This window comes from Mirounga angustirostris, unplaced genomic scaffold (assembly GCF_029215605.1).
Source record: "Mirounga angustirostris isolate CCGP_5_RB_7025 unplaced genomic scaffold, mMirAng1.0.hap1 SCAF_1, whole genome shotgun sequence".
NCBI lineage: Eukaryota > Metazoa > Chordata > Mammalia > Carnivora > Phocidae > Mirounga > Mirounga angustirostris.
Genome location: NW_026991709.1, coordinates 111,527,083 through 111,547,522, shown reverse-complemented (window position 1 = coordinate 111,547,522; position 20,440 = coordinate 111,527,083). Strand labels below are relative to the sequence as shown.

Genomic DNA, 20,440 nt, shown 5'->3' with positions numbered 1-20,440 from the left:
CACAAATGTATATTTTGCAGGGAAACAAGTTAAATCATGTAATTTCAATGACTGTGCATTAATTGGCTTTAAAAAGAAAGCTAAAAGTTGTTTTTTTTTTGTATTAGAAGAGAACAGCTTTTGATACAAATTTTATATTTCTTAAATTGTATCTCTGGGAACAGTTGTTTTTTGAATGTCTTAAATGTTTCTCCTCAGTTACTGGGTTAGCTTTTTGGGAACAGTTAAAATGGTCACTAAAGCATCAAATAAACTAATAGGAACCCCAACCAAGTATACTTTTGTTTAACTAAAAGCTAAGCGAAGTCTCTCCTATGGCAATAAAATGAATAAATAATAGATTAATGTATATAATAAATAAGAAATAAGATTTAGAAACTATAATATCTTCTTAAGAGTATTTTTTCCCCTCCCCTTGAAAAAGCAGTAATATCTATGTGGAAGAAGCTTTGGAGCTAGCATTTTCTCAGTTTTAGCTGGATACTTAAAAATGCACATATAAACAAAAAAAAATAGCAAACTTTCTTGATTATTGACATTTTCTTGCAGGACTGCAAAACATTCCTTGTAACAGTTTTGTTGGCTGGTTAATTTTCTTGCTGTATTCCTAACATTAGAGCAGTAGGTCCTGTGTTGGTAAACTATGCTACTTTAATCAGTTTTTTAAAAAATCTCTGCGTTATTTTCTTTCTTGTGTTTTTAATGTTATAATGTGGGCTATTAATTTGAGTGCACATTTTATACATTTACTCTTGAATGAGTAATATTTAGTGAGTTCCTACTCTGTGAGGCTGATTCATAGGTGCTGTTAATTCCTTGAGGCACTCTTATGTCCTATAGACTGGGTTTTTTTTTTTTTTTTTTTTCAGTGATAGGATAATATTATTCTGATTAATCCACATGAAGAAAAATAATTTGTCCAAGTTTATCCCCCTAAGAAGCATCAGAGGTAGATTTGAATGCCCAAGGGCTGATGACTCTTGAACCTGATCATAGCAAGTCTCTACCTGTTGGAGCTAGATGGGTTTATTGCTTTGGATCCTTTTAGTATTTTAGCTTGTATCTGTCCTTTATTTGCTTTTCATTCACTTCATGCCATGAATGAAATCAAGAAGATACTCAAAGTCATTGATAATCAGTTGTAAAACATGTTATGTTTCAAGAACATACTTGGGATCCGTTCTTACATATATACATAATCTAGTCCTAGACACATGCTGATTTATGTTGAAATTGAGGGACTGTATGACAAAGCACTCTCTTCCTCATATTGTGATTGTTTTCTGACTTGCAGGTTTTAAATGCCCAGAGAGCAGGATACAAAGCAGCCATAGTTCACAATGTTGACTCTGATGACCTCATTAGCATGGGATCCAACGACAGTAAGTACAGGTATCACTTTTCTTCTCTCCTGTTTGACAGATCTTTTGAAACTAAAACTTAAGATTTTTTTCCCTCTCGTTTTCTGTTTAAAAGGCAAATTTTCTTTTCTTTCAGAAAGGTAACTCATCTGAACCCTCTTGGGACAATTTTATTCATACTGAAGTGGAACTGACTTATTCTTTTCTGAATAGTTAGTTGTTTTGTTTTCTTTTACCTTTGTGTTTCATTTTAGAAGATGTGTTGATATTTCAGCAAAAACAAAGAGAAAACCAAAGCTTTAAATAGAGATAAACATGCTGAGTTAAGGATCCCACAGAAGAATTCTGGTGATTTATTTATAGATTTACAATATTAAATATTAGGATATGTGTCTATACTAAGTAGCTACTGTATTCTTATAGAATTTCAAAGCCACCTACTTGTGCTTTCTTACACCAGTTGGTTATTAGCTTCTTAACATACATTGACATGCCTGTAGCTTTTCATTCAAAATGGGAGTATTTTCCCTTATTCTCTACTAAATATTAGCTTGTAGGGAAAATGAGCCAATTTTAACCAATTTTAAGCAGTGACTTTTAAGCTGTACACTTTCACTTAATTTGGCGAGAGTGATAAAGGTATCTTTTGTTATGTTAATGTGTGACTTTGGGACTCCATCTGAGGATGAGGGCTGGCTGCCAGGAGAACCAACCCTGTGAGCTTTCAGTCCCACCCCCCTGATCTCTGGGGAGAGGCAGAGGACTGGAGGTTGAATAGATCTCCAGTGGCCAGTGATTTAATCAATTGTGCCTGTGTAATGGAGCCTCCATAAAAACCCAAAAGGACAGGGTTCAGAGAGCTTCTAGGTTGGTGAACACATGGAGATTTGGGGAGAGTTCTGTGCCCGGAAAGGGCTTGGAAGCTCCACGTCCCTCTCACATACCTTGCCCTACGCATCTCTTTCATCTGGCTGTTCCTGAGTTATATTCTTTCATAATAAACTGATAATCTGGTAAGTAGATTGTTTCTCTGAGTTCTGTGAGCCACTCTAGCAAATTAATTGAACCCAAGGAGGGGGGGTGTCAGTGGAGCCTCTAACCTATAGCTGGTGGATCAAAAGCACAGGTGATAACCTGGACTTAAAACTGGAGTCTGAAGGGTTGAGGGCAGTCTTGTGAGACTAAACCTTTAACCTGTGGAATCTGTTGCTATCTCCAAGTAGATAATGTCAGAAATGAGTTGAGTTGTTCCATGGTGTGGGGGAGATCCCCCACATATCCACTGAAAATTGAGTTCAGAACCCAAAACACACTGCCAACATTCATGATTGAGTATTTTTTTTTTTTTAAAGATTCTATTTATTTATTTGACAGAGAGAGAGATAGCGAGAGCAGGAACACAAGCAGGGGGAATGGGAGAGGGAGAAGCAGGCTTCCCGCCGAGCAGGGAGCCCCATGTGGGGCTTGATCCCAGGACCCTGGGATCATGACCTGAGCCGAAGGCAGACGCTTAACCTACTGAGCCACTCAGGTGCCATGAGTATTTTATTTTTGTTTTTCTTCTAGCACATAACCATAATTCCTCTGGCTACTAAGTGCCATTGAGTCTCCCATGCAAGAAAGAGCTTGGAGGAAAGGGCAGACATAAAGCTATCTGGTATCGTACATTGGAATATATTTAAGACTTTAGATAACTAGATCCTCAACAGGAAGTATTTTGGAGTCCTTGACTAAATTTTTTGTAGCTTAAGACAGTATTCGTCATTGTTGTTTGAGTAGAACCCTTTTCTTCTTACCCCTAGTAGAATCTGAGGCAAAATTATAATTTATAAAAAGTAAAACTTGGTAATAAGATCCTTTGTTAATTTCTATATATTTTTAAAATTATTATTTAACATTCTAGATGATTAAATCATTATAATGCATGAGGTACCCTTAGGAGGTTCTAGCATTTCACAAAAAGTTTGACAGTCACTGCTGGGAATTAGAAGAATTGATGAAGGTACTTTATTTGCCAAATAAACTAGTTCTGTTGGTACTGCAGATTTGACACAATTTTCTTCTTTAACTATCTCTCTTAAAAAAAAAGATACACACACACACACACATGGTCAGTAACTTTTGTTACCTATATACATTACTAGCAAAATGGAAAGCAGAAATACTCAAGAAATAGGTGTGAATTTAAATTGAAGCTCTCACTTGTATCAGCTGTATAACTTTAAGCAAGCTACTTAACTCCTTGTGTGTTTTGCTGAAGGCCTGAGCCCAGTGTTTAGCAGGCTTCAAGACCTGCTCAGGCGTTTTGAGTTAAACAGATTCATATTCTAAGCTATTTACTCTTTTTACATGTTTTCAATAAAAATTTTGTAAGCAGAAAGTGCCAGTTCCCTCTAACACCTGTTTTGTCTTTGTAATACCATGAGACCTTTTTGTGGTAATCATGTCAGTTGCTAAGGAAAATATGCTAAATGTTAAAAGTAGCACATAACCGTGTAATCCTGTTGTTGCCATGGAAATGTTCCAACTGAGCTATTACATTTCAAAGATTGCTCAGAATTTTGGTTCTTTATTGCTTGGATTATTTCTGTGATATTTTGCTCTGTCCTTGTGTATGTGTGTTTTGGGCATTTCATATATTCAGAAACAAATGTAAAGATCTTTCCCATTTTCATCTTTGCTCTTACTTGGTAGAGGAAAGGAAAGCATGGATTCATTAAAAGAGGCATGTATCTATCCCCCCTTTTTAAGGCTTAGTCTACAACCACAAAGAATATTGCACATGTTCTCCTAAGAGCAGACATTCTAGTATCTGGAAATAAAAGGAAGTCTTAAAAGCCCCTTGCGGCCAACATTTCACACAAGGAATTTGTCTGTTTTTATTTCAGCTAGGACATAGGATGGGTTAACTCAGTGAGCCAGTAGTATTTATCATCTTCAGAAGGCAGCAGAATGTGATGGAGAAAACCTCAACTTAAGAACCAGGAAATGTGGGTTTATTCTTCTAGGTTAGTTAATACATGAACTTTGGGAAAGTTACTTAACCTTTTAAGCCCTTTACTTTCATCTGTAAAGGTGTGAGTAATTTTAGTTTTTATTTGACCTGACAAGGTTGTGAAGATCTGCCATCCCATGCCAGAGTTGCAAGAGCCTAGATTAGGAGGCAGAGCCTCAAGTTTGAGTCTCGGCTGTGCAAATTCCTAATTGTATAACCAGGGCAGGTTATCAATATGTCTGGGTTTGTTTCTTCTCCTTTTTTCCTTGCTGTCTTCCTTCAACAAATATTTTTTGACAGCCTGCTCTTCATTAGGTACTATTTTAGGCACCATGACTACAGTAGGGAATGATACAGTTTAAGGCCCTGCTCTCCTATCTTTCAGTGAAGTAGCAGAATGCAGTAGTTAACAGTGTGGCTTTTAGGTACTGCCTGCTAGGGTTTGAATTGCAACTGGATCACCTGCTAGCTGTGTGACCTTGGGAATGTTACCTTACATCTCTGTAGACCTCACCTTTCTGATCTGTAAAATGGGAATGATAATAGTACTTAACCCATTGGGTTGTTGTTGAGGATTGAATGAATTCAGACATAAAAAGCATCTAGAAGATTGCCTGTTTCTTAGTGGTAAGTTACTTAGCTTTTATCTAATAATTATATTATGTATTATATATTATGTAATAGCAGCAATAATAATAATTTATGGCTACTCAGCTATTATTACTGCTCTTACTACATTCTAGGGTGGGAGAGAGGAAATGAACACATAATCAAAGAGATATGCTGTATATCAAGTAGTGATAAGTGCTATAAAGAAAATCATGTCAGGGCGCCTGGGTGGCTCAGTTGATTAAAAGCAACTGCCTTCAGCTCAGGTCATGATCCTGGAGTCCCAGGATCCAGTCCTGCATCGGGCTCCCTGCTCAGCAGGGAGTCTGCTTCTCCCTCTGACCCTCCCCTCTCTCATGCTCTCTCTCTCAAATAAATAAATAAAATCTTTAAAAGAAAAATCATGTCAGGCTGAAGGGATATAGACTGGCAGGGATGAGAGGAGGGTGGCCATTTTAGATAGGGCGCCCTGGTTTTGTTTTCACTAGATAAATAATATTGCAAAGTCTCCAAGATGGCTTTTCATATTTGCATACATTTCTCCCTTCTTCTGACTAAAGTGAGGGACTTTTTACATATCTGTAGACATCATAACTCAAAGAAGTTCTGTTACTTCCAATAATTATTGACATGACAGGATATCTGAGGTGTATCATTGAGTGGAAGGAAGCTTATACTTTTTTCCATTATTATATGGTCCCACGGATATAAAAATTGTGATTAAATATTCCTTTACCAACCACTTTGGTTCCTGCCCTCCTGGGGCTTATATGGGGGCATGTGTATGTGAAAGAGGGGCAGGGATGGGAAGAGAGGGAGGAAAGGAGAGAATGAACAGAATAAATGATTATATTTGCGTAAAACAAAACAATCTAGAAGTGAAAAAAATGTACTCTACCAAGGATACCAAGATTTTATAACTTTAGAACTTGTTTTTATGGGGCGCCTGGGTGGCTCAGTCAGTTAAGTGTCTGCCTTCGGCTCAAGTCATGATCTCAGGGTCCTGGGATAGAGCCCCGCGTTGGGCTCCCTGCTCAGTGGGGAGTATGCTTCTCCCTCTCCCTCTGCCTGCCCCTGCTCCCTGCTCATGCTCTCTCCCTCTCTCTCAAACAAATAAATAAAATCTTTAAAAAAAATTGGAAAATGAGTCCTGCTAATGTTTAAAAAAACCCAAAAACTTGTTTTTATAAGGATTAAAGAAAACACATCTGCAGGTGCTTAGGTTGGAGGGGAGGGGTTGAAAATAAAGGGGAAGGTACAAGGAAATTTTGGGGGTGATATAACATTCTGTATCTTGTTTGTGGTGGTGGCGGTTACATAACTGTATGTGTTGAAACTCATAGAACTGTTTATTACTTCAAATAAAACCTTTGTATTTGGGTGGGAAGGATAATGGTTGTGTTTGGTTTTCTTGTATCCCCCCCCCCTTTTTAAAATAACAAATTTGCATTTAAAAAAGAAATATAGAACAAAGTTATTGTGAAAAATGTAATGAAAATAAATGGACTTTCTCTAAAGCCAAATTTGTTAAATTAACTCACAGCTAAAAATAAGGCTGCTTTTTCTATTGTAAATTTAAGAGGATCTTCCTGAGTAATGGGTAATTTTTACAAACTTCTCTTTTGTTGGCACTTGATTTTGGTTTTATAAATAGGTATATAAGAGTCCAGTTTCTTAAGACACCAAACAAAACAAAGCTTTACCATGAACTCCAGGCTTAGGAGGAAGTAGAAATTTACTCGGCTTTCCTATTCTGTGCCCTTTCTCAACTTCTGTCAGCCCTTCACTCTGGAAAGCCATAGATACGTGGTATCATTTTTGAGACTCTGTAAAGTGGTCTTTTCTTACATTCTTTGGCTTATACGTCTCGTGGGAATGGGTATGTAAAAAAAGCTTTTTCACTTTTTCATTTAAGTTATATGTGGAGAGAAAACTTAAAATTTCTTTCTCTTTTCTAAGTTAATTATGTCTATAGAGGAATAAATCAAAAGGAAATATTAAAAATAATTATATCTAATCTTCATAGGACTGTTGAGATAGTATAATAATGTATGTATGCAAAATGTTAGCTTTTGTTTTTGTAAATGTAATAGTATTTCTCAACCACTGTGATTGATGATGGTATAAATCTGCAATCAGGAAAATCAACCAATTTAAATTGATTGTAATTGTTTCCAGTTGCATTTGCTGCTATTATGAAGAAAGTAAAGTTGATTGTACATGGAGTATGGGATTTTAAGAATAATTTTATTATTATTTTATACAGTTGATGTGCTAAAGAAAATTGACATTCCATCTGTCTTTATTGGGGAATCATCAGCTAATTCCCTGAAAGATGAATTTACATATGAAAAAGGGTAAGTAATGGATATAAAAAATAATCATGTAGCTTAATATTCTTTATATTAGGGTAGAACTATATTAGTTGTAACCAAGGTTATGTTTTAAAATGAACTCTGCTGTGCTAAATTATCTCTTAAGTCATTATGATTTTAAGACTCTATTGTAATATTTTGTCTGTGCATGATTATGTTTTGAAAATATACTCATGCTAGAAAGCCTAAGGCACCCATGTTGCCAAAAAGATACCAGACTTTCAGGGCATCTGGGTGGCTCAGTCGGTTAAGTGTCTGCCTTTGACACAGGTCATGATCCTGGGGTCCTGGGATTAGATTAAGCCCCGCGAGGGCTCCCTGCTCAGCGGGAAGCCTGCTTCTCCCTCTTCTTCTACCCTTCTCCTTGCTTGTGCTTACGTGCACTCTCTCTCAAATAAATAAATAAATAAATAAATAAATAAATAAATAAATAAGTATAAATAAATAAGTATAAATAAGTAAATAAAAAAGTAAGTAAATAAGTAAATAAATATCTTTAAAAAAAGTACCAAACTTTCCCTTTTATAGATCAATCAAATCATTGGTATTTAGTAACAGTGTGATTTACATTTATATGACACTTTTCATTAAGACATATTTATATTTTATTAAAAAGAGATTTGTTATAAACACAATCCAAAACACAGTGTGCTATTGACTTAATTTTTACAAAGACAAAAAGTTTGTTTTCAAGTTTAAAAAGTTTCATTTGGAATAAAAACTTGTAAATGGAATTTCCCCTAAAATCTCATTACCAGGTTAACATAGACCAAAACTAACTGAGGCCCGGCTGTTTCATGTCATATAGAAAACATTGCAGTTAACACTTCAGAACTTCTTCCATGGAGCAGATAGTAGGCTGGAGCAGGCTTTTGACTAAGAGGAATAATAACAACAATATTAGTAATAAAAGCAATAATGTTTATTGAGTATTTGGCCAAGTGCCAGCACTCATGAAAGCAAGACTTTTACACTTTATCCATTCAGTTTTCACAACAACCCTCTAGAGGTTGTTATTATCTCTTATTATCTACATTTTCCAAAAGACGAAACTGGCACAATGAAATCCAATTTTAATTATTTGGGGGGGGGAATCCATGAACATTTGAATTTGAAAATGCATAAAAAGAAGAGGGAAAGTTGTTTTTTTTTATAAGATTTTATTTATTTATTTGACAGAGGGAGAGACAGCGAGAGAGGGCACACAAGCAGGGGGAGTTGGAGAGGGAGAAGCAGGCTTCCCACAGAGCGGGGAGCCTGATGCGGGGCTCGATCCCAAGACCCTGGGATCATGACCTGAGCTGAAGGCAGACGCTTAACGACTGAGCCACCCAGGTGCCCCAAAAATTCTGTATATTTTAATATGTGTCATAAAGAGTCTTTTTTGGTTTTTATTATAAAATCATGACTTTTTAAATTAAAAAGTAATACATGCTGGTAAAATATGGAAAAATTCAGAAATATAAAGCATTAAAATGGAAGTACCTATACTGCTCTTCTCTAACGGCAGCAGCTACTTTTTTAAAAACTTTAAATTTTCCCCATTTTTGAATACTCATATTAGTTAATGATGATGTGCTCACTAAATAGAACCATGCAGTATATAGTATTTTGTAACATGCTTTATTTACTTAATAGTTGGACCCTTTCCATGGTAATACAATTCCACAAAATCCCTTATCTTAACTTGTGGGGACAGATGTATTGGGGAATTAAAAATTTTTTGGATTTTTAGATGTTAAGTACAATTCCAAATATAATTTGAGGCAGCATCCCAGAATCAAACAAATTATCTATATCTGCAGTGAATGCATGGGTATTTTATCATGTCAGTTCAGTTCAGGTTGACTATCAGATGAATTGCCAACATTATTTTTTAAGGCTTTTTAAGTTATGCCCCTTGTGCATAAGGGACCATAAACATGTGCACACATCTGCCTCATCCATCTGTCAGCTGGCCTTTGTCTGTCCCATGTTTGCCTGCCTACCTACCTACCCACCCACCCATAAATTTATTCTACTTAAAAAAAAATTACTTTTTTTAAAGATTTTATTTGTGGGGTGCCTCAGTCGGTTATACCTCTGCCTTTGGCTCAGGTCATGATCTCGGGGTCCTGGGACCGAGCCCTACATCGGGCTCCCTGCTCAGTGGGGAGTCTGCTTCTCCCTCTCCTGCCCCTCCTCCCTATTTTATTTATTTATGAGAGAGAGGGAGCACAAGTTAGGGGGTGGAGGGTCAGAGGGAGAGGGAGAAGCAGACTCCCCACTGAGCAGGGAACCCAACACGGGGCTTGGTCCCAGGACCCTGAGATCATGACCTGAGCTGAAGGCACAGTCTTAACTGACTGAGCCACCCAGGCGCGTCTTAAAAAAATTATTATTGAAGCATAGTTGACACACAATGTTATATTAGTATCAGGTGTACAGCATAGTGATTTGATAATTCTATACATAACTTAGTGTTCACCATGATAAGTATAGTCCCCATTTGTGATGATACAGTGTTATTACAGTATTATTGACTATATTCCTTATGCTGTACTCTTATCTTTGCGACTTATAACTAGAGTTTGTTGTCTGTTTAACCCCCTTCACCTGTTTCACCCATCACCACCCACGCTTCCCCTCTGGCAACAACCAGTTCTGTGTATTTAAGAATCTGTGTTTTTGTTTGATTTGTTTTTTAGATTCTACATATAAGTGAAATCTTTTGATATTTGTCTCTCTGTCCACTTACTTCACTCAGCATAATACCCACTAGGTCCATCCATGTTGTCACGTGGCAAGATTTCATTCTTTTTTAATGGCTGAATAATATTCTATTGTGTGTATGTATGTTTGTGTGTGTTTGTTTGTACACATACATACCACATTTTTTTTATCCATTCGTCTTTTGATGGATACTTGGGTTGCTTCCATATCTTGGCAATTATAAATAATGCTGCAATAAACATGGGGGCATGTTTCTTTTTGAATTAGTGTATTCGTTTTCTTTAGGTAAATACCCAATAGTAGAATCACTGGATCATATGGCATTTCTATTTTTAATCTTTTAAGGAACCTCCACAGTGTTTTCCACAGTGGTTGCACCAATTAACATTCCCACCCATAGTTCACGAGAGTTCCCCTTTCTCTAACATACTAACCAATACTTATTCTACTTTTTATTATGGAAACTTCCAAGCATATTTAAAAGTAGAGAGATGAGTATAATGAATCTGATCATTTAGTTTCAAAATTATCAACACATAATCAGTTTTTTGACTGTCCATCCTCAAACCCCACCCCCTTCAACCTCTTTCTTTCCCACACCATGATTATTTTGAAGCAAGTCCCAGACATCCTGTCATTTCTACTGTAAATATCTCAGAGTATATCACTAGAAGATATTTTTACATATAAAACCATACTATCATTGTTTTTTTGGGGGGAAAGTATACATTAATGTAATATCAACACATATTTTAGTCTTCAGATTTTCCCAACTGTCTGAAATTCTTTTTTTTTAAGTATTTTTTTGAAGCAGAATCTAAGTAATGCCCATACATTGCAATGGTTCTTTATGTCTTAATTTTTTTTTTTAAGTTTCTTTTAATTGAGGTGACTGTTGAGAGTGAAAAGAATTACTTTTAATGATTACATTGGGACAACAGGCATAAACCACAAGTCACCCAGGCAAATCAGGGCATGTGATGACGCTATTTTTAATCCGTAAATTTGCCATGTGTCTTTTTTTTTCCCCTAGTCATTTATTTATTGAAGAAATTGGGTTATTCTGTAAAATGTACCTGAACTTTTCTGATTGCATCCATGGGGTATTGAGTTTTCCTTTGTTACTTATTTTTCCTATTAATTGCTAATTAGTTCTAGAGGTTTGTTTGCTTTTTAAAGATTTTATTTATTTATTTGACAGAGACACAGCGAGAGAGGGAACACAAGCAGGGGGAGTGGGAGAGGGAGAAGCAGGCTTCCTGCTCGATCCCAGGACCCTGGGATCATGACCTGAGCGGAAGGCAGACGCTTAACAAATGAGCCACCCAGGCGCCCCTAGAGGTTTGTTTTAATTCAAGTGTGATTACAGGGCCAGAAGCATAGGTAATGTAAGGATACTTTATGCTATTATGTATTTCCATCAGGAGACACATAGTATTTGGTTCTCTCTCTATGGTGAACAATCATTGATGATAACTTCCTAGTTCCATTAGTTCTTTAGGGTTTGCAAATATCTAATTTTATAATTCCTTCTTCATTTATTAGCTGAGATGCTTCTATAAAGAGAACTTGCACCTTATCCATTATTTCATTACCTTGATATACAGTCTGTTTAAGAAAGCTAGGATAGGGGTGCCTGGCTGGCTTAGTTGGTGGAGCATGTGACTTTTGATCTCAGTGTTGTCAGTTTGAGCTCTATGTTGGATATAGAGATTATTTAAAAATAAAATCTTAAAAAAAAAAAAGAGGGGTGTCTGGGTGACTCAGTCGAATAAGTGTCCAACTCTTGATTTCGGCTCTGGTCACAATCTTATGGTTCTGGGATCAAGCCCTCCATCGGGCTCCACGCTCAGTGGGCAGTCTGCTTGGGATTCTCTTTCTCCCTCTGCCTCTGCCCCTCGCTTCTGCATGTGTTCTCTCTCTCTCTCTCTCAAATAAAGAAATCTTAAAAAAAAAAAAAAAAGCTAGGATAAACAATTCCTTCCCTTCGTTTACTGTTTTTCAAAATGATTTGGTTCACTGGCATCTTCCAAAGATGATTTATATATATGTTCAAAGTATAATGAACTCATGAGTTAAAACTCATTGAATATGCTTCAGCCCATTGTAGTTATTATCTTTTTTTATTACGTTATGTTAATCACCATACATTACATCATTAGTTTTTGATGTAGTGTTCCATGATTCATTGTTTGCGTATAACACCCAGTGCTCCCTTCAGTACGTGCCCTCTTTAATACCCATCACCAGGCTAACCCATCCCCCCACCCCCCTCCCCTCTAGAACCCTCAGTTTGTTTCTCAGAGTCCATAGTCTCTCATGGTTCATCTCCCCCTCTGATTTCCCCCCCTTCATTTTTCCCTTCCTGCTATCTTCTTTTTTTTTTTAACATATAATGTATTATTTGTTTCAGAGGTACAGGTCTGTGATTCAACAGTCTTACACAATTCACAGCGTTCACCATGGCACATACTCTCCCCAATGTCTATCACCCAGCCACCCCATCCCTCCCACCCCCCACCACTCCAACAACCCTCAGTTTGTTTCCTGAGATTAAGAATTCCTCTTCTCAGTAAGATCATATAATACATGTCTTTCTCTGATTGACTTATTTCACTCAGCAGTTATTATCTTTATTGATGTTCACATTTTCCCATTTCAAACTTCAAGTTTAATCCAGATTTCTTTGATGTAAATCCGGAGCTTTTGATTGCTCCTTGTTTTCTGTATGACAAGATGTTCCAGGCCCATCTTGTTCTTTTCCTCCCCCTGACTTGGAACCTGTCATTTTTTCAAGGAGCTCTGGCTCCTTTTAATTGGATATGGTGCTTAGACACTGAAGGGTGATCATTGCTCCTTGGTTTGTCATTATTTCTAGAGCTTTTCAGAGGATAAAACTAAGAAATATATAAGCTTTTTGGTTTTTTATTTTTTTGTTTTTTGTTTTACAGGGTAAGGCTTTCAGGTAGAATAATATGTTTTTAAAGATACAAAAAATCATGAGTGCATACTATTGCTTCCAATCTAAATTCAGGACTGAAGGATTTTTACTGTACTTCATTGATCTTACATCTATATTTTATTTTTATGTGCTCAGAGACACTTTTTTAGTTGCACAATACATAACAGAACAATACCAACACTACTGCTGTTTTAAAAAAACATTCTTTCTAAGGTATATCATAATAAGGATCTAAAGTCAAATTACCATGTTTTAAAGACATGTAAAATATTCTGTGTGCTGATGCTATCAACTGGAAGCACAGGCCTATTTGATTCATGTTGCTTTTAGATTTTAGGGATTGCTTTTTACCCCCATTGTGATTTCTATTATTATATATAAACTTAAAGTCAAAATCAACAAAACACAGTATATATTCAGAGAAGTCCAGCTTCTACGTATCATCTGCTCTGTCCATCCTCTTCCCATCCTAACCTTTTAAGTAACAATTTTAAAATTTATTGGGGCACCTGGGTGGCTCAGTTGGTAAAGTGGCTGCCTTTGGCTCAGGTCATGATCCCAGGCTCCTGGGATCGAGCCCCGCATCGGGCTCCCTGCTCAGCAGGGAGTCTGCTTCTTCCTCTCCCTCTGCCCCTCCCCCTGCTTGTGCTCTCTCTCTCTCTCAAATAAATAAAATCTTTAAAAAAAAAAAAAAAGTTTATTCATTTTAAACTCATGACCTGAGATCAAGAGTTGCATGCTCTTCCAACTCCGCCAGCCAGGCACCTCTTAAGTAACAATTTTAAAAAGTTTTTAGTTTATTCTTTAATTCTTTAAAATTATAATCAAATACCTATCTCTTGTCCCTTATCTTTCACCCTCAATACATAAAGACCATACCATATACTTCCTCCCTCCCACCCCCACTTAACAGTATATCCTGGTGATCACACCATAGGAGTAGATATATTCTTCATTCCTTTTTAACAGCTGCATAGAACTCCATTTTGTAGATGGGCCACAATTTAATCAGCCAGATCCTCTGCTGATGGACATTAGAATTGTTTGCATTCTTTCGCTGTTACAAATAGTGTTATAGTGAATAACCTTATGTAGAAGTGTTTTTATGTTTTTGCTAGTATACCTTTGGATTTCTAGAAGTGGGATTGCTAGGTTAGAGGTTAAATGTATTGTATTTTTTCTAAATACTGTAAATTCCTATCCATAAGGGTTGTTCCAGTGATACATGATGTCTCTTTTCCCACAGCCTCATCAACAAAGTATGTTAGATTTTTCAGTTTTTACTAGATAGGGGAGGAATGGTTTCCTGTTGTAGTTTCAGTATGTATTTTCTTTATATGAGCAAATTGAGCATCTTTTCTTATATATAAGAGCTTTTCTTTGAACTATTTATCTTTAGCTCATTTTTCCTATAGCTTGTTGGTAATTTTCTTCTCTATTTTTAGAAGCTCTTTATTTATAAGGTATGTTAACCATTTGGTTGTGATATATTACAAGCACTTTCTAATACTTTGTCATTTTAATTTTACTTTATTTTTTATTTTTATTTTTATTATTTATTTAATGAAGCTCCATGCCCAGCGTGTAGAGCCCAGTGCAGAGCTTGAACTCAGAACCCTGAGATCAAGAACTGAGCTGAGATCAAGAGTCAGACGCTAAACCAACGGAGTCATCCAGGCACCCTTTATGTTATTTTATAAATGCAAATATGTTAATCTTTTCCAATGGGCTGCTGGTCTTGAGTATTAGGAAAGTTTCCCCTGCTTCTAGGTTACAGAAGAATTTACCCACATTTCATACTTGTTCATTTTTAACATTAAATTTCTGTCTTATTTATAATTTATCCTATGTAGAGCTTGAGAAATGGAACCAATTATATCTTTTGTCAAATAACCATCCAGTTATCCCAGCACTACTACTTCAAATGTTTGTACCTTCATCCAGTTTAGATGTTGCCATATTTCCATACATAACTGAATTTTCTTTATCTTTTGCCCACCAATACCACTCTGTTTTTTGTTATAGGGTTTTATAATATGCATTAGTATCTGATAGGGCTAGCCTTTCCCCACTCCCACTCCTCTCTTTTAGGTTTTCGTAGCTATTCTTGTGTGCTTGTTCTTTCAAACAAAAATTTATACAGCTTTATTGAGACATATTTTATATACTATAAAATTTACCAATTTTAAAGTATACAATTCAGTGATTTTAGTATATTTATAGAGTTGTGCAGCCATCATCACATTCTAATTTTAGAACTTTCCAACACCCCAAATAGAAACCATATATATATATTTGCAGTCTTTTCCCAGAGGGATTGGGAAGTTAGATTATTGTTATAAAGTTTAGGCCTAGACACCTGGTTTGAAATTAGCCTGGGAACTCCTACAAAGGAGAATAAGACACTATTTCCTGAGTTACTTAGGACTCTGCTTCGATGGTCAAATCTTAGCTGCAGAGCTCATGGAGTATACTGTGTGGAGGGGTGGACATGGAGGCAGTGTGGTAAAATACACTATTTCAGTATCTCCTTCAGATACAGATTCACCTGGGGTTAGGACATGAGGGAGGAGTCTGTAGGCTCAGCTGTGGGAGCCTAGACAGACAGAGGAAATAGAAATAAAGCTGGAAGACTGATTGTCTGTTGTAGTTCCCTGCCCTAGATCATTACTATCACCACCCTCCACCATTAGCAATTTGCTTACGAAATAGCAGTGTCTTGAATGTGCATTGAACTCTTGCTTTAAGATGCTTAAAACCTTCTATCAGTTGTAGACCCTTTAAAAATTCTCACAGTACATCTTGATAGTAAACTAAAATGGTTTGAGGTATAGCAGGCAAGCATTAATAGGATGTAAAGAACACTAGATTTAGAACCTAGGTCTGTGAATCCTAACACAGTGCTTATAAGAAAATTCTGGAATTGATTCATTTCTGTGGTTACACATATGTAGGACGTTTTCAATAAAGTCTTTTAATTTCTAGTTCCCTGCGTCTTCCTGCTTTGTTCGTTTAGCTCCTTCTCACCTGGCAGTTCTGTTCATTTCTGAGCAACCCTTTGGCTTGTCTCATAGGACAGGGTTTATTTGTTTATCTCGTCCATGCCACATGTACATTAGAAAGTTGTTAACGTAAAAGGAGCAGAAGAAAACCAATATAAGAGATGTAAAGTTTGCTATTGCTGAAATATTTAGATTCTATAATGGGTTGAATTTAGGTATGCAGTAGTCTGGCTTCTAACCCCTGACAATGTTCATTTATAGCAGGTTGGTAGGAGTGGGGTAGGGAGGTTGCAGAAGGTTAGCGTCATACGGAAAGGTTCTTCTACTTAAAAGTGGCACCACTGTTACTATCTCAACAGTGGCTCAGATGGTTTCAGAAGATTTGTGCCAAGCGTAGGGACATTACTTCCAGACCTGGCCTCAAGCTGGAAGATACGGCATCAAATACAGCAGCCCAGCCCTGCAGCTTTTCTCTTTTTACCCTGATAGATCAGTCATTTCAGTATTTTATGTGAAGCTGCAAAACGCATGCAAATCTTTTGTCATCCCCTGTTCTGCTGGAAAGTGATTGAAATAAAAAGCTACTTTTTTTCTAGCATTCTCAGCAGTTTTGGGAAAATATTTAACTTATTGGGGGGAAATTCCTTGCATTATCTTTTTTATTTGTTTCTGTATTTGGTAAAGCTTGATAGAGCCCTCTACATATGAATATAATAAATAATAGCATGAAGACTTAAAAATTGCTTAATTTGATTTCATGTTATTTTTCTTAAGTCCTATGGTGTCCTAAACATCTCTGTGTGGGGGAAGGAATTGACCAGTTTTATTTCCCTTTTATTGAGAATTTTTGTTTTGCATTTAACCCTTGTGTTATGAAGTAGCAGGCTTCACTGCCTAAAAATCACCCAGCAATGGGTTACAGTGTAGTGTTACTGGCACCATACTAGTCGGTAGCACAAGAGTACAATGGAGAAAGCAGGCCTATTACCATTATACAGGCTCTTCCCCACACTGAAGATATTTTCTAATGCAGGATTTTGCAGCCATGTAAAATTTGCTCACACAACAAAAATAGTGTGCCCATTCTTTCTTTTTTTGAAGATTTTATTTATTAGAGAGAGAGACAGCATGAGCAGGGTGAGGGGAAGAGGGACATGCGGACTCCCCGCTGAGCAGGGAGCCCCATGTGGGGCTCAATCCCAGGACCCCCAGATCATGACCTGAGCCAAGGGTAGACACTTAACTGACTGAGCCACCCAGGCGCCCCAGTAGCATGCCTGTTCTGATCATAGTTTCATTTCATGAGTCCCTGTCAATTTTTGTAATAGTAATTCCACTATAAGTAATAACATGGTTAATAACAAAGGGGAACAAGGCAGGTAAAATTCTCCATGCCTTCCCCACAACATATACTTTTTTTTTTTTTAAAGCTTTTTCCAGTCAAGCAATGGGGAGGGTGGAGAATAGGGAGGAAGCTACAGTTCTTATTAATTCCTTTACCAGTTTTGTATTCCTTATCTCACAGATGAATATAGAGTACAGGGGCTATGTCCACTGTACCTGGTATAAGAAGTTCATGTAAAACATATAGGGAGGAGGGAAGATACTTTTGTTAATAGTGGCTTCAGAGCTTTACCATGGGAGGAACCAATGAATAGGATAAATATGGACATTGGGGTGGGGGTTTTGGTGACATAGTACCCAAGGTACTACCATTGTTTGAATGCTGATTTTGCATGTAAAATATGCAGAATTTTGCCCAGGTTACTAAATTCAGTGAATAACATGTATCCAGGATGGACACAGTAAGTATTGATTGGCAGATTTCCTGTACCCAGTCTAAAAGCTTCTTTAATTATGTAGGCAAGTTATTTTGGCAAATACGTAGAAGAAACAAAGATGGAGAACGTATCTCTTAAATTATTGGAAATCCTGTATTAGAAGATGAGATGTGTATAGTGGATTGAATTGTAATGTCTAAATGCCTTTTAAACAATGTTTTTGTTTTTAATTAACATTATAATTTGGCAACTCTTAGTATTTCTCAATTACTAATTTTTGTTTTCTTCTAGGGGCCACATTATCTTAGTTCCAGAATTTAGTCTTCCTCTGGAATACTATCTAATCCCCTTCCTTATCATAGTGGGCATCTGTCTCATCTTGATAGTCATTTTCATGGTAGGTAAATTAATGTTAAATATATTTTTAAAAATAGTATGGATGGTTCTAAAAAACATTGTATTGAGTGAGAGGAGCCTTACATAAAGGGGTGCATATTGTATGAGTCCATTTATATGATTGGGTCTAGAAAAGGTGAAGATAATCTGGGTAGAAAAATCAGAACAGTGATTGCTTCTGGGGGGCTAGGAAGAAGGGGGTAAGGGATTTACTGAGAAGGGTATGAGGGAACTTTTTGGGGCTAAGTCATGTTCTGTATCTTGAGAGAGGTTGCACAAATGTCTGTACACTTAAATTTTTTGCGTATCATTGTATAGAAATTTTACCTAAGGAAAAAAAAATACTGTAAAAGAAATACTAAGCTCTAACTAATGTTACATATGCTAAAGTATTTGGGGAGACATATACTGATTATCTGCAACTTACTTTGAAGTGCATTGAAAAAAAATGAGAAAGAGGGGTTTGATGGGTAAATAGAGGGATGGAAAGATAGGTGATAAAAAGTGTAATATAGGGGCACCTGGGTGGCTCAGTCGTTAAGCGTCTGCCTTCAGCTCAGGTCATGATCCCAGGGTCCTGGGACTGAGCCCCACATCGGGCTCCCTGCTCTGCGGGAAGCCTGCTTCTCACTCTCCCACTCCCCTTGCTTGTGTTCCCTCTCTCGCTGTCTCTCTCTCTGTCAAATAAAATCTTTAAAAAAAAAAAAAAGTGTAATACAATGTTAATTGTAGAATCTAGGTGGTGGGTATATGGGTATTATAAAATTTCTTCAATTCTTCTCTGTATTTGAAAATTTTCATATCAAAATGTAAATAAAGAATAGCATGAATGCTTGAGGTTAAGGGTGATGACACATTATCTATAAAACAGTGGCTACCAAAATATGGTCCCAGGACTCTTAATGGGTCTGTGAAGTCAGCATTATTTTCATAATAATACTAAGATATTATTTGCCTTTTGTCACTCTCATTCTCTCAGGGTTTAAAGTGGAAGTTTCTAAAAGCTACATGGTTTGTGATACAAAAACAAATTGAAGGCAGAAGCAGATAAGAGAAAACCTCTGTATTAAGATAGATACTAAAGAGAATCACAACCATATAAAACAATCCCAGTATTCTCACTTTATTTTTTATAAAGAATATTTATAATAACATTCAAAATATTCCAGTTTATTATTATATGGACATTATAGATTAATTTGGAGAGTAAAAGCCATTTTTGAAATGTTCAGTCTTTCTGTGATGCTGTGGTATTTTTTATTTAGATCTTTTATATCCATCAATTTAATAATTTTTTTTCTGTAAACATTTTGCATGTCTTTTGTTAGACTTTTTTTTTTTTTTTAAAGATTTTATTTATTTATTAGCACAAGCAGGCGGGAGGGGTAGAGGGAGAGGCAGACTCCTTGCTGAGCAGGGAGCCTTATGCGAGACTTGATCCTAGGACCCTGGGATCATGACCTGAGCTGAAGGCAGACGCTTAATCGACTGAGCCACCCAGGCGCCCCTTTTGTTAGACTTTTGAAATTGCATTTTCTAAGTGGTTATTATTAGGATACAAGAAGATTATTGATTTTTTTTAAAACAAACTTTTAATTTTTTAATAATGTTAAGATATACAGAAAAATTGCAAAAAAGAGCATTCTTGTACATTCCTCATCTAGTTTCCCTCATTTTACATTACCCTGGTCCACTTGTCAAAACTAAGAAACTAACCTTGGTACATTACTAGTAAATAAACTCCAGACTTTGTATAGATTTCATTAGTGTTTCCATTAATATTCTCTTTCTGTTCCAGGATCCAAAACAGGGCACCACATTTTATTTAGTTAGCATGTCTTCCCAGGCTCCTCTGTTCTCTGACAGTCTGTCAGTTTCAGTCTCTCTCTGTTTTTCATAACCTTGACAGTCTTGGGGAGTCTTGGCCACGTATCCTGTGGAATGTCCCTCAATCTGATGTTTTTCTTATGACTACACTGGGTTATAGGTTTTTTTGGGGAGGCGGTAATAAGTTTTTAAAAACAGAGGTGAAGTGCCCTTCTTCTTATGGCACGGTGTACATGGTATCTGCATAACATCACTAATGGTATTAACATTCATTCCTTGGTTAAGCCAGGTTTTCCCCCTTTTTTATAAAGTTAATAATTTTCTCATTTTCTGTTCTATCCTTACTTCGGAAGTGAGGCACTTGTATAGCACACCCTAAAGGTGGGGAGGGGCAGACAATATCCGGAGTGGGGAGTAGGA

At 36.6% G+C, this 20,440-nt stretch overlaps 1 protein-coding gene across 9 annotated transcripts in view; it reads left to right on the top strand.

Moving 5' to 3' along the window:
* The window catches only part of RNF13 (ring finger protein 13), a 160,532-nt gene that overhangs the window by 90,338 nt on the left and 49,754 nt on the right, over positions 1–20,440 (top strand). For 6 of the 9 annotated variants that reach the window (XM_064586401.1, XM_045903567.2, XM_064586406.1 and 3 more), the window contains 3 exons: positions 1,295–1,382; positions 7,232–7,322; positions 18,089–18,194. In XM_064586401.1, the coding sequence (XP_064442471.1) occupies positions 1,295–1,382; positions 7,232–7,322; positions 18,089–18,194 (285 nt within the window). Of the gene's footprint in view, positions 1–1,294; positions 1,393–7,231; positions 7,323–18,088; positions 18,195–20,440 lie in introns of all 9 variants that reach the window. The other 3 variants (XM_045903570.3, XM_064586423.1, XM_064586404.1) reach the window with 2 other exon arrangements.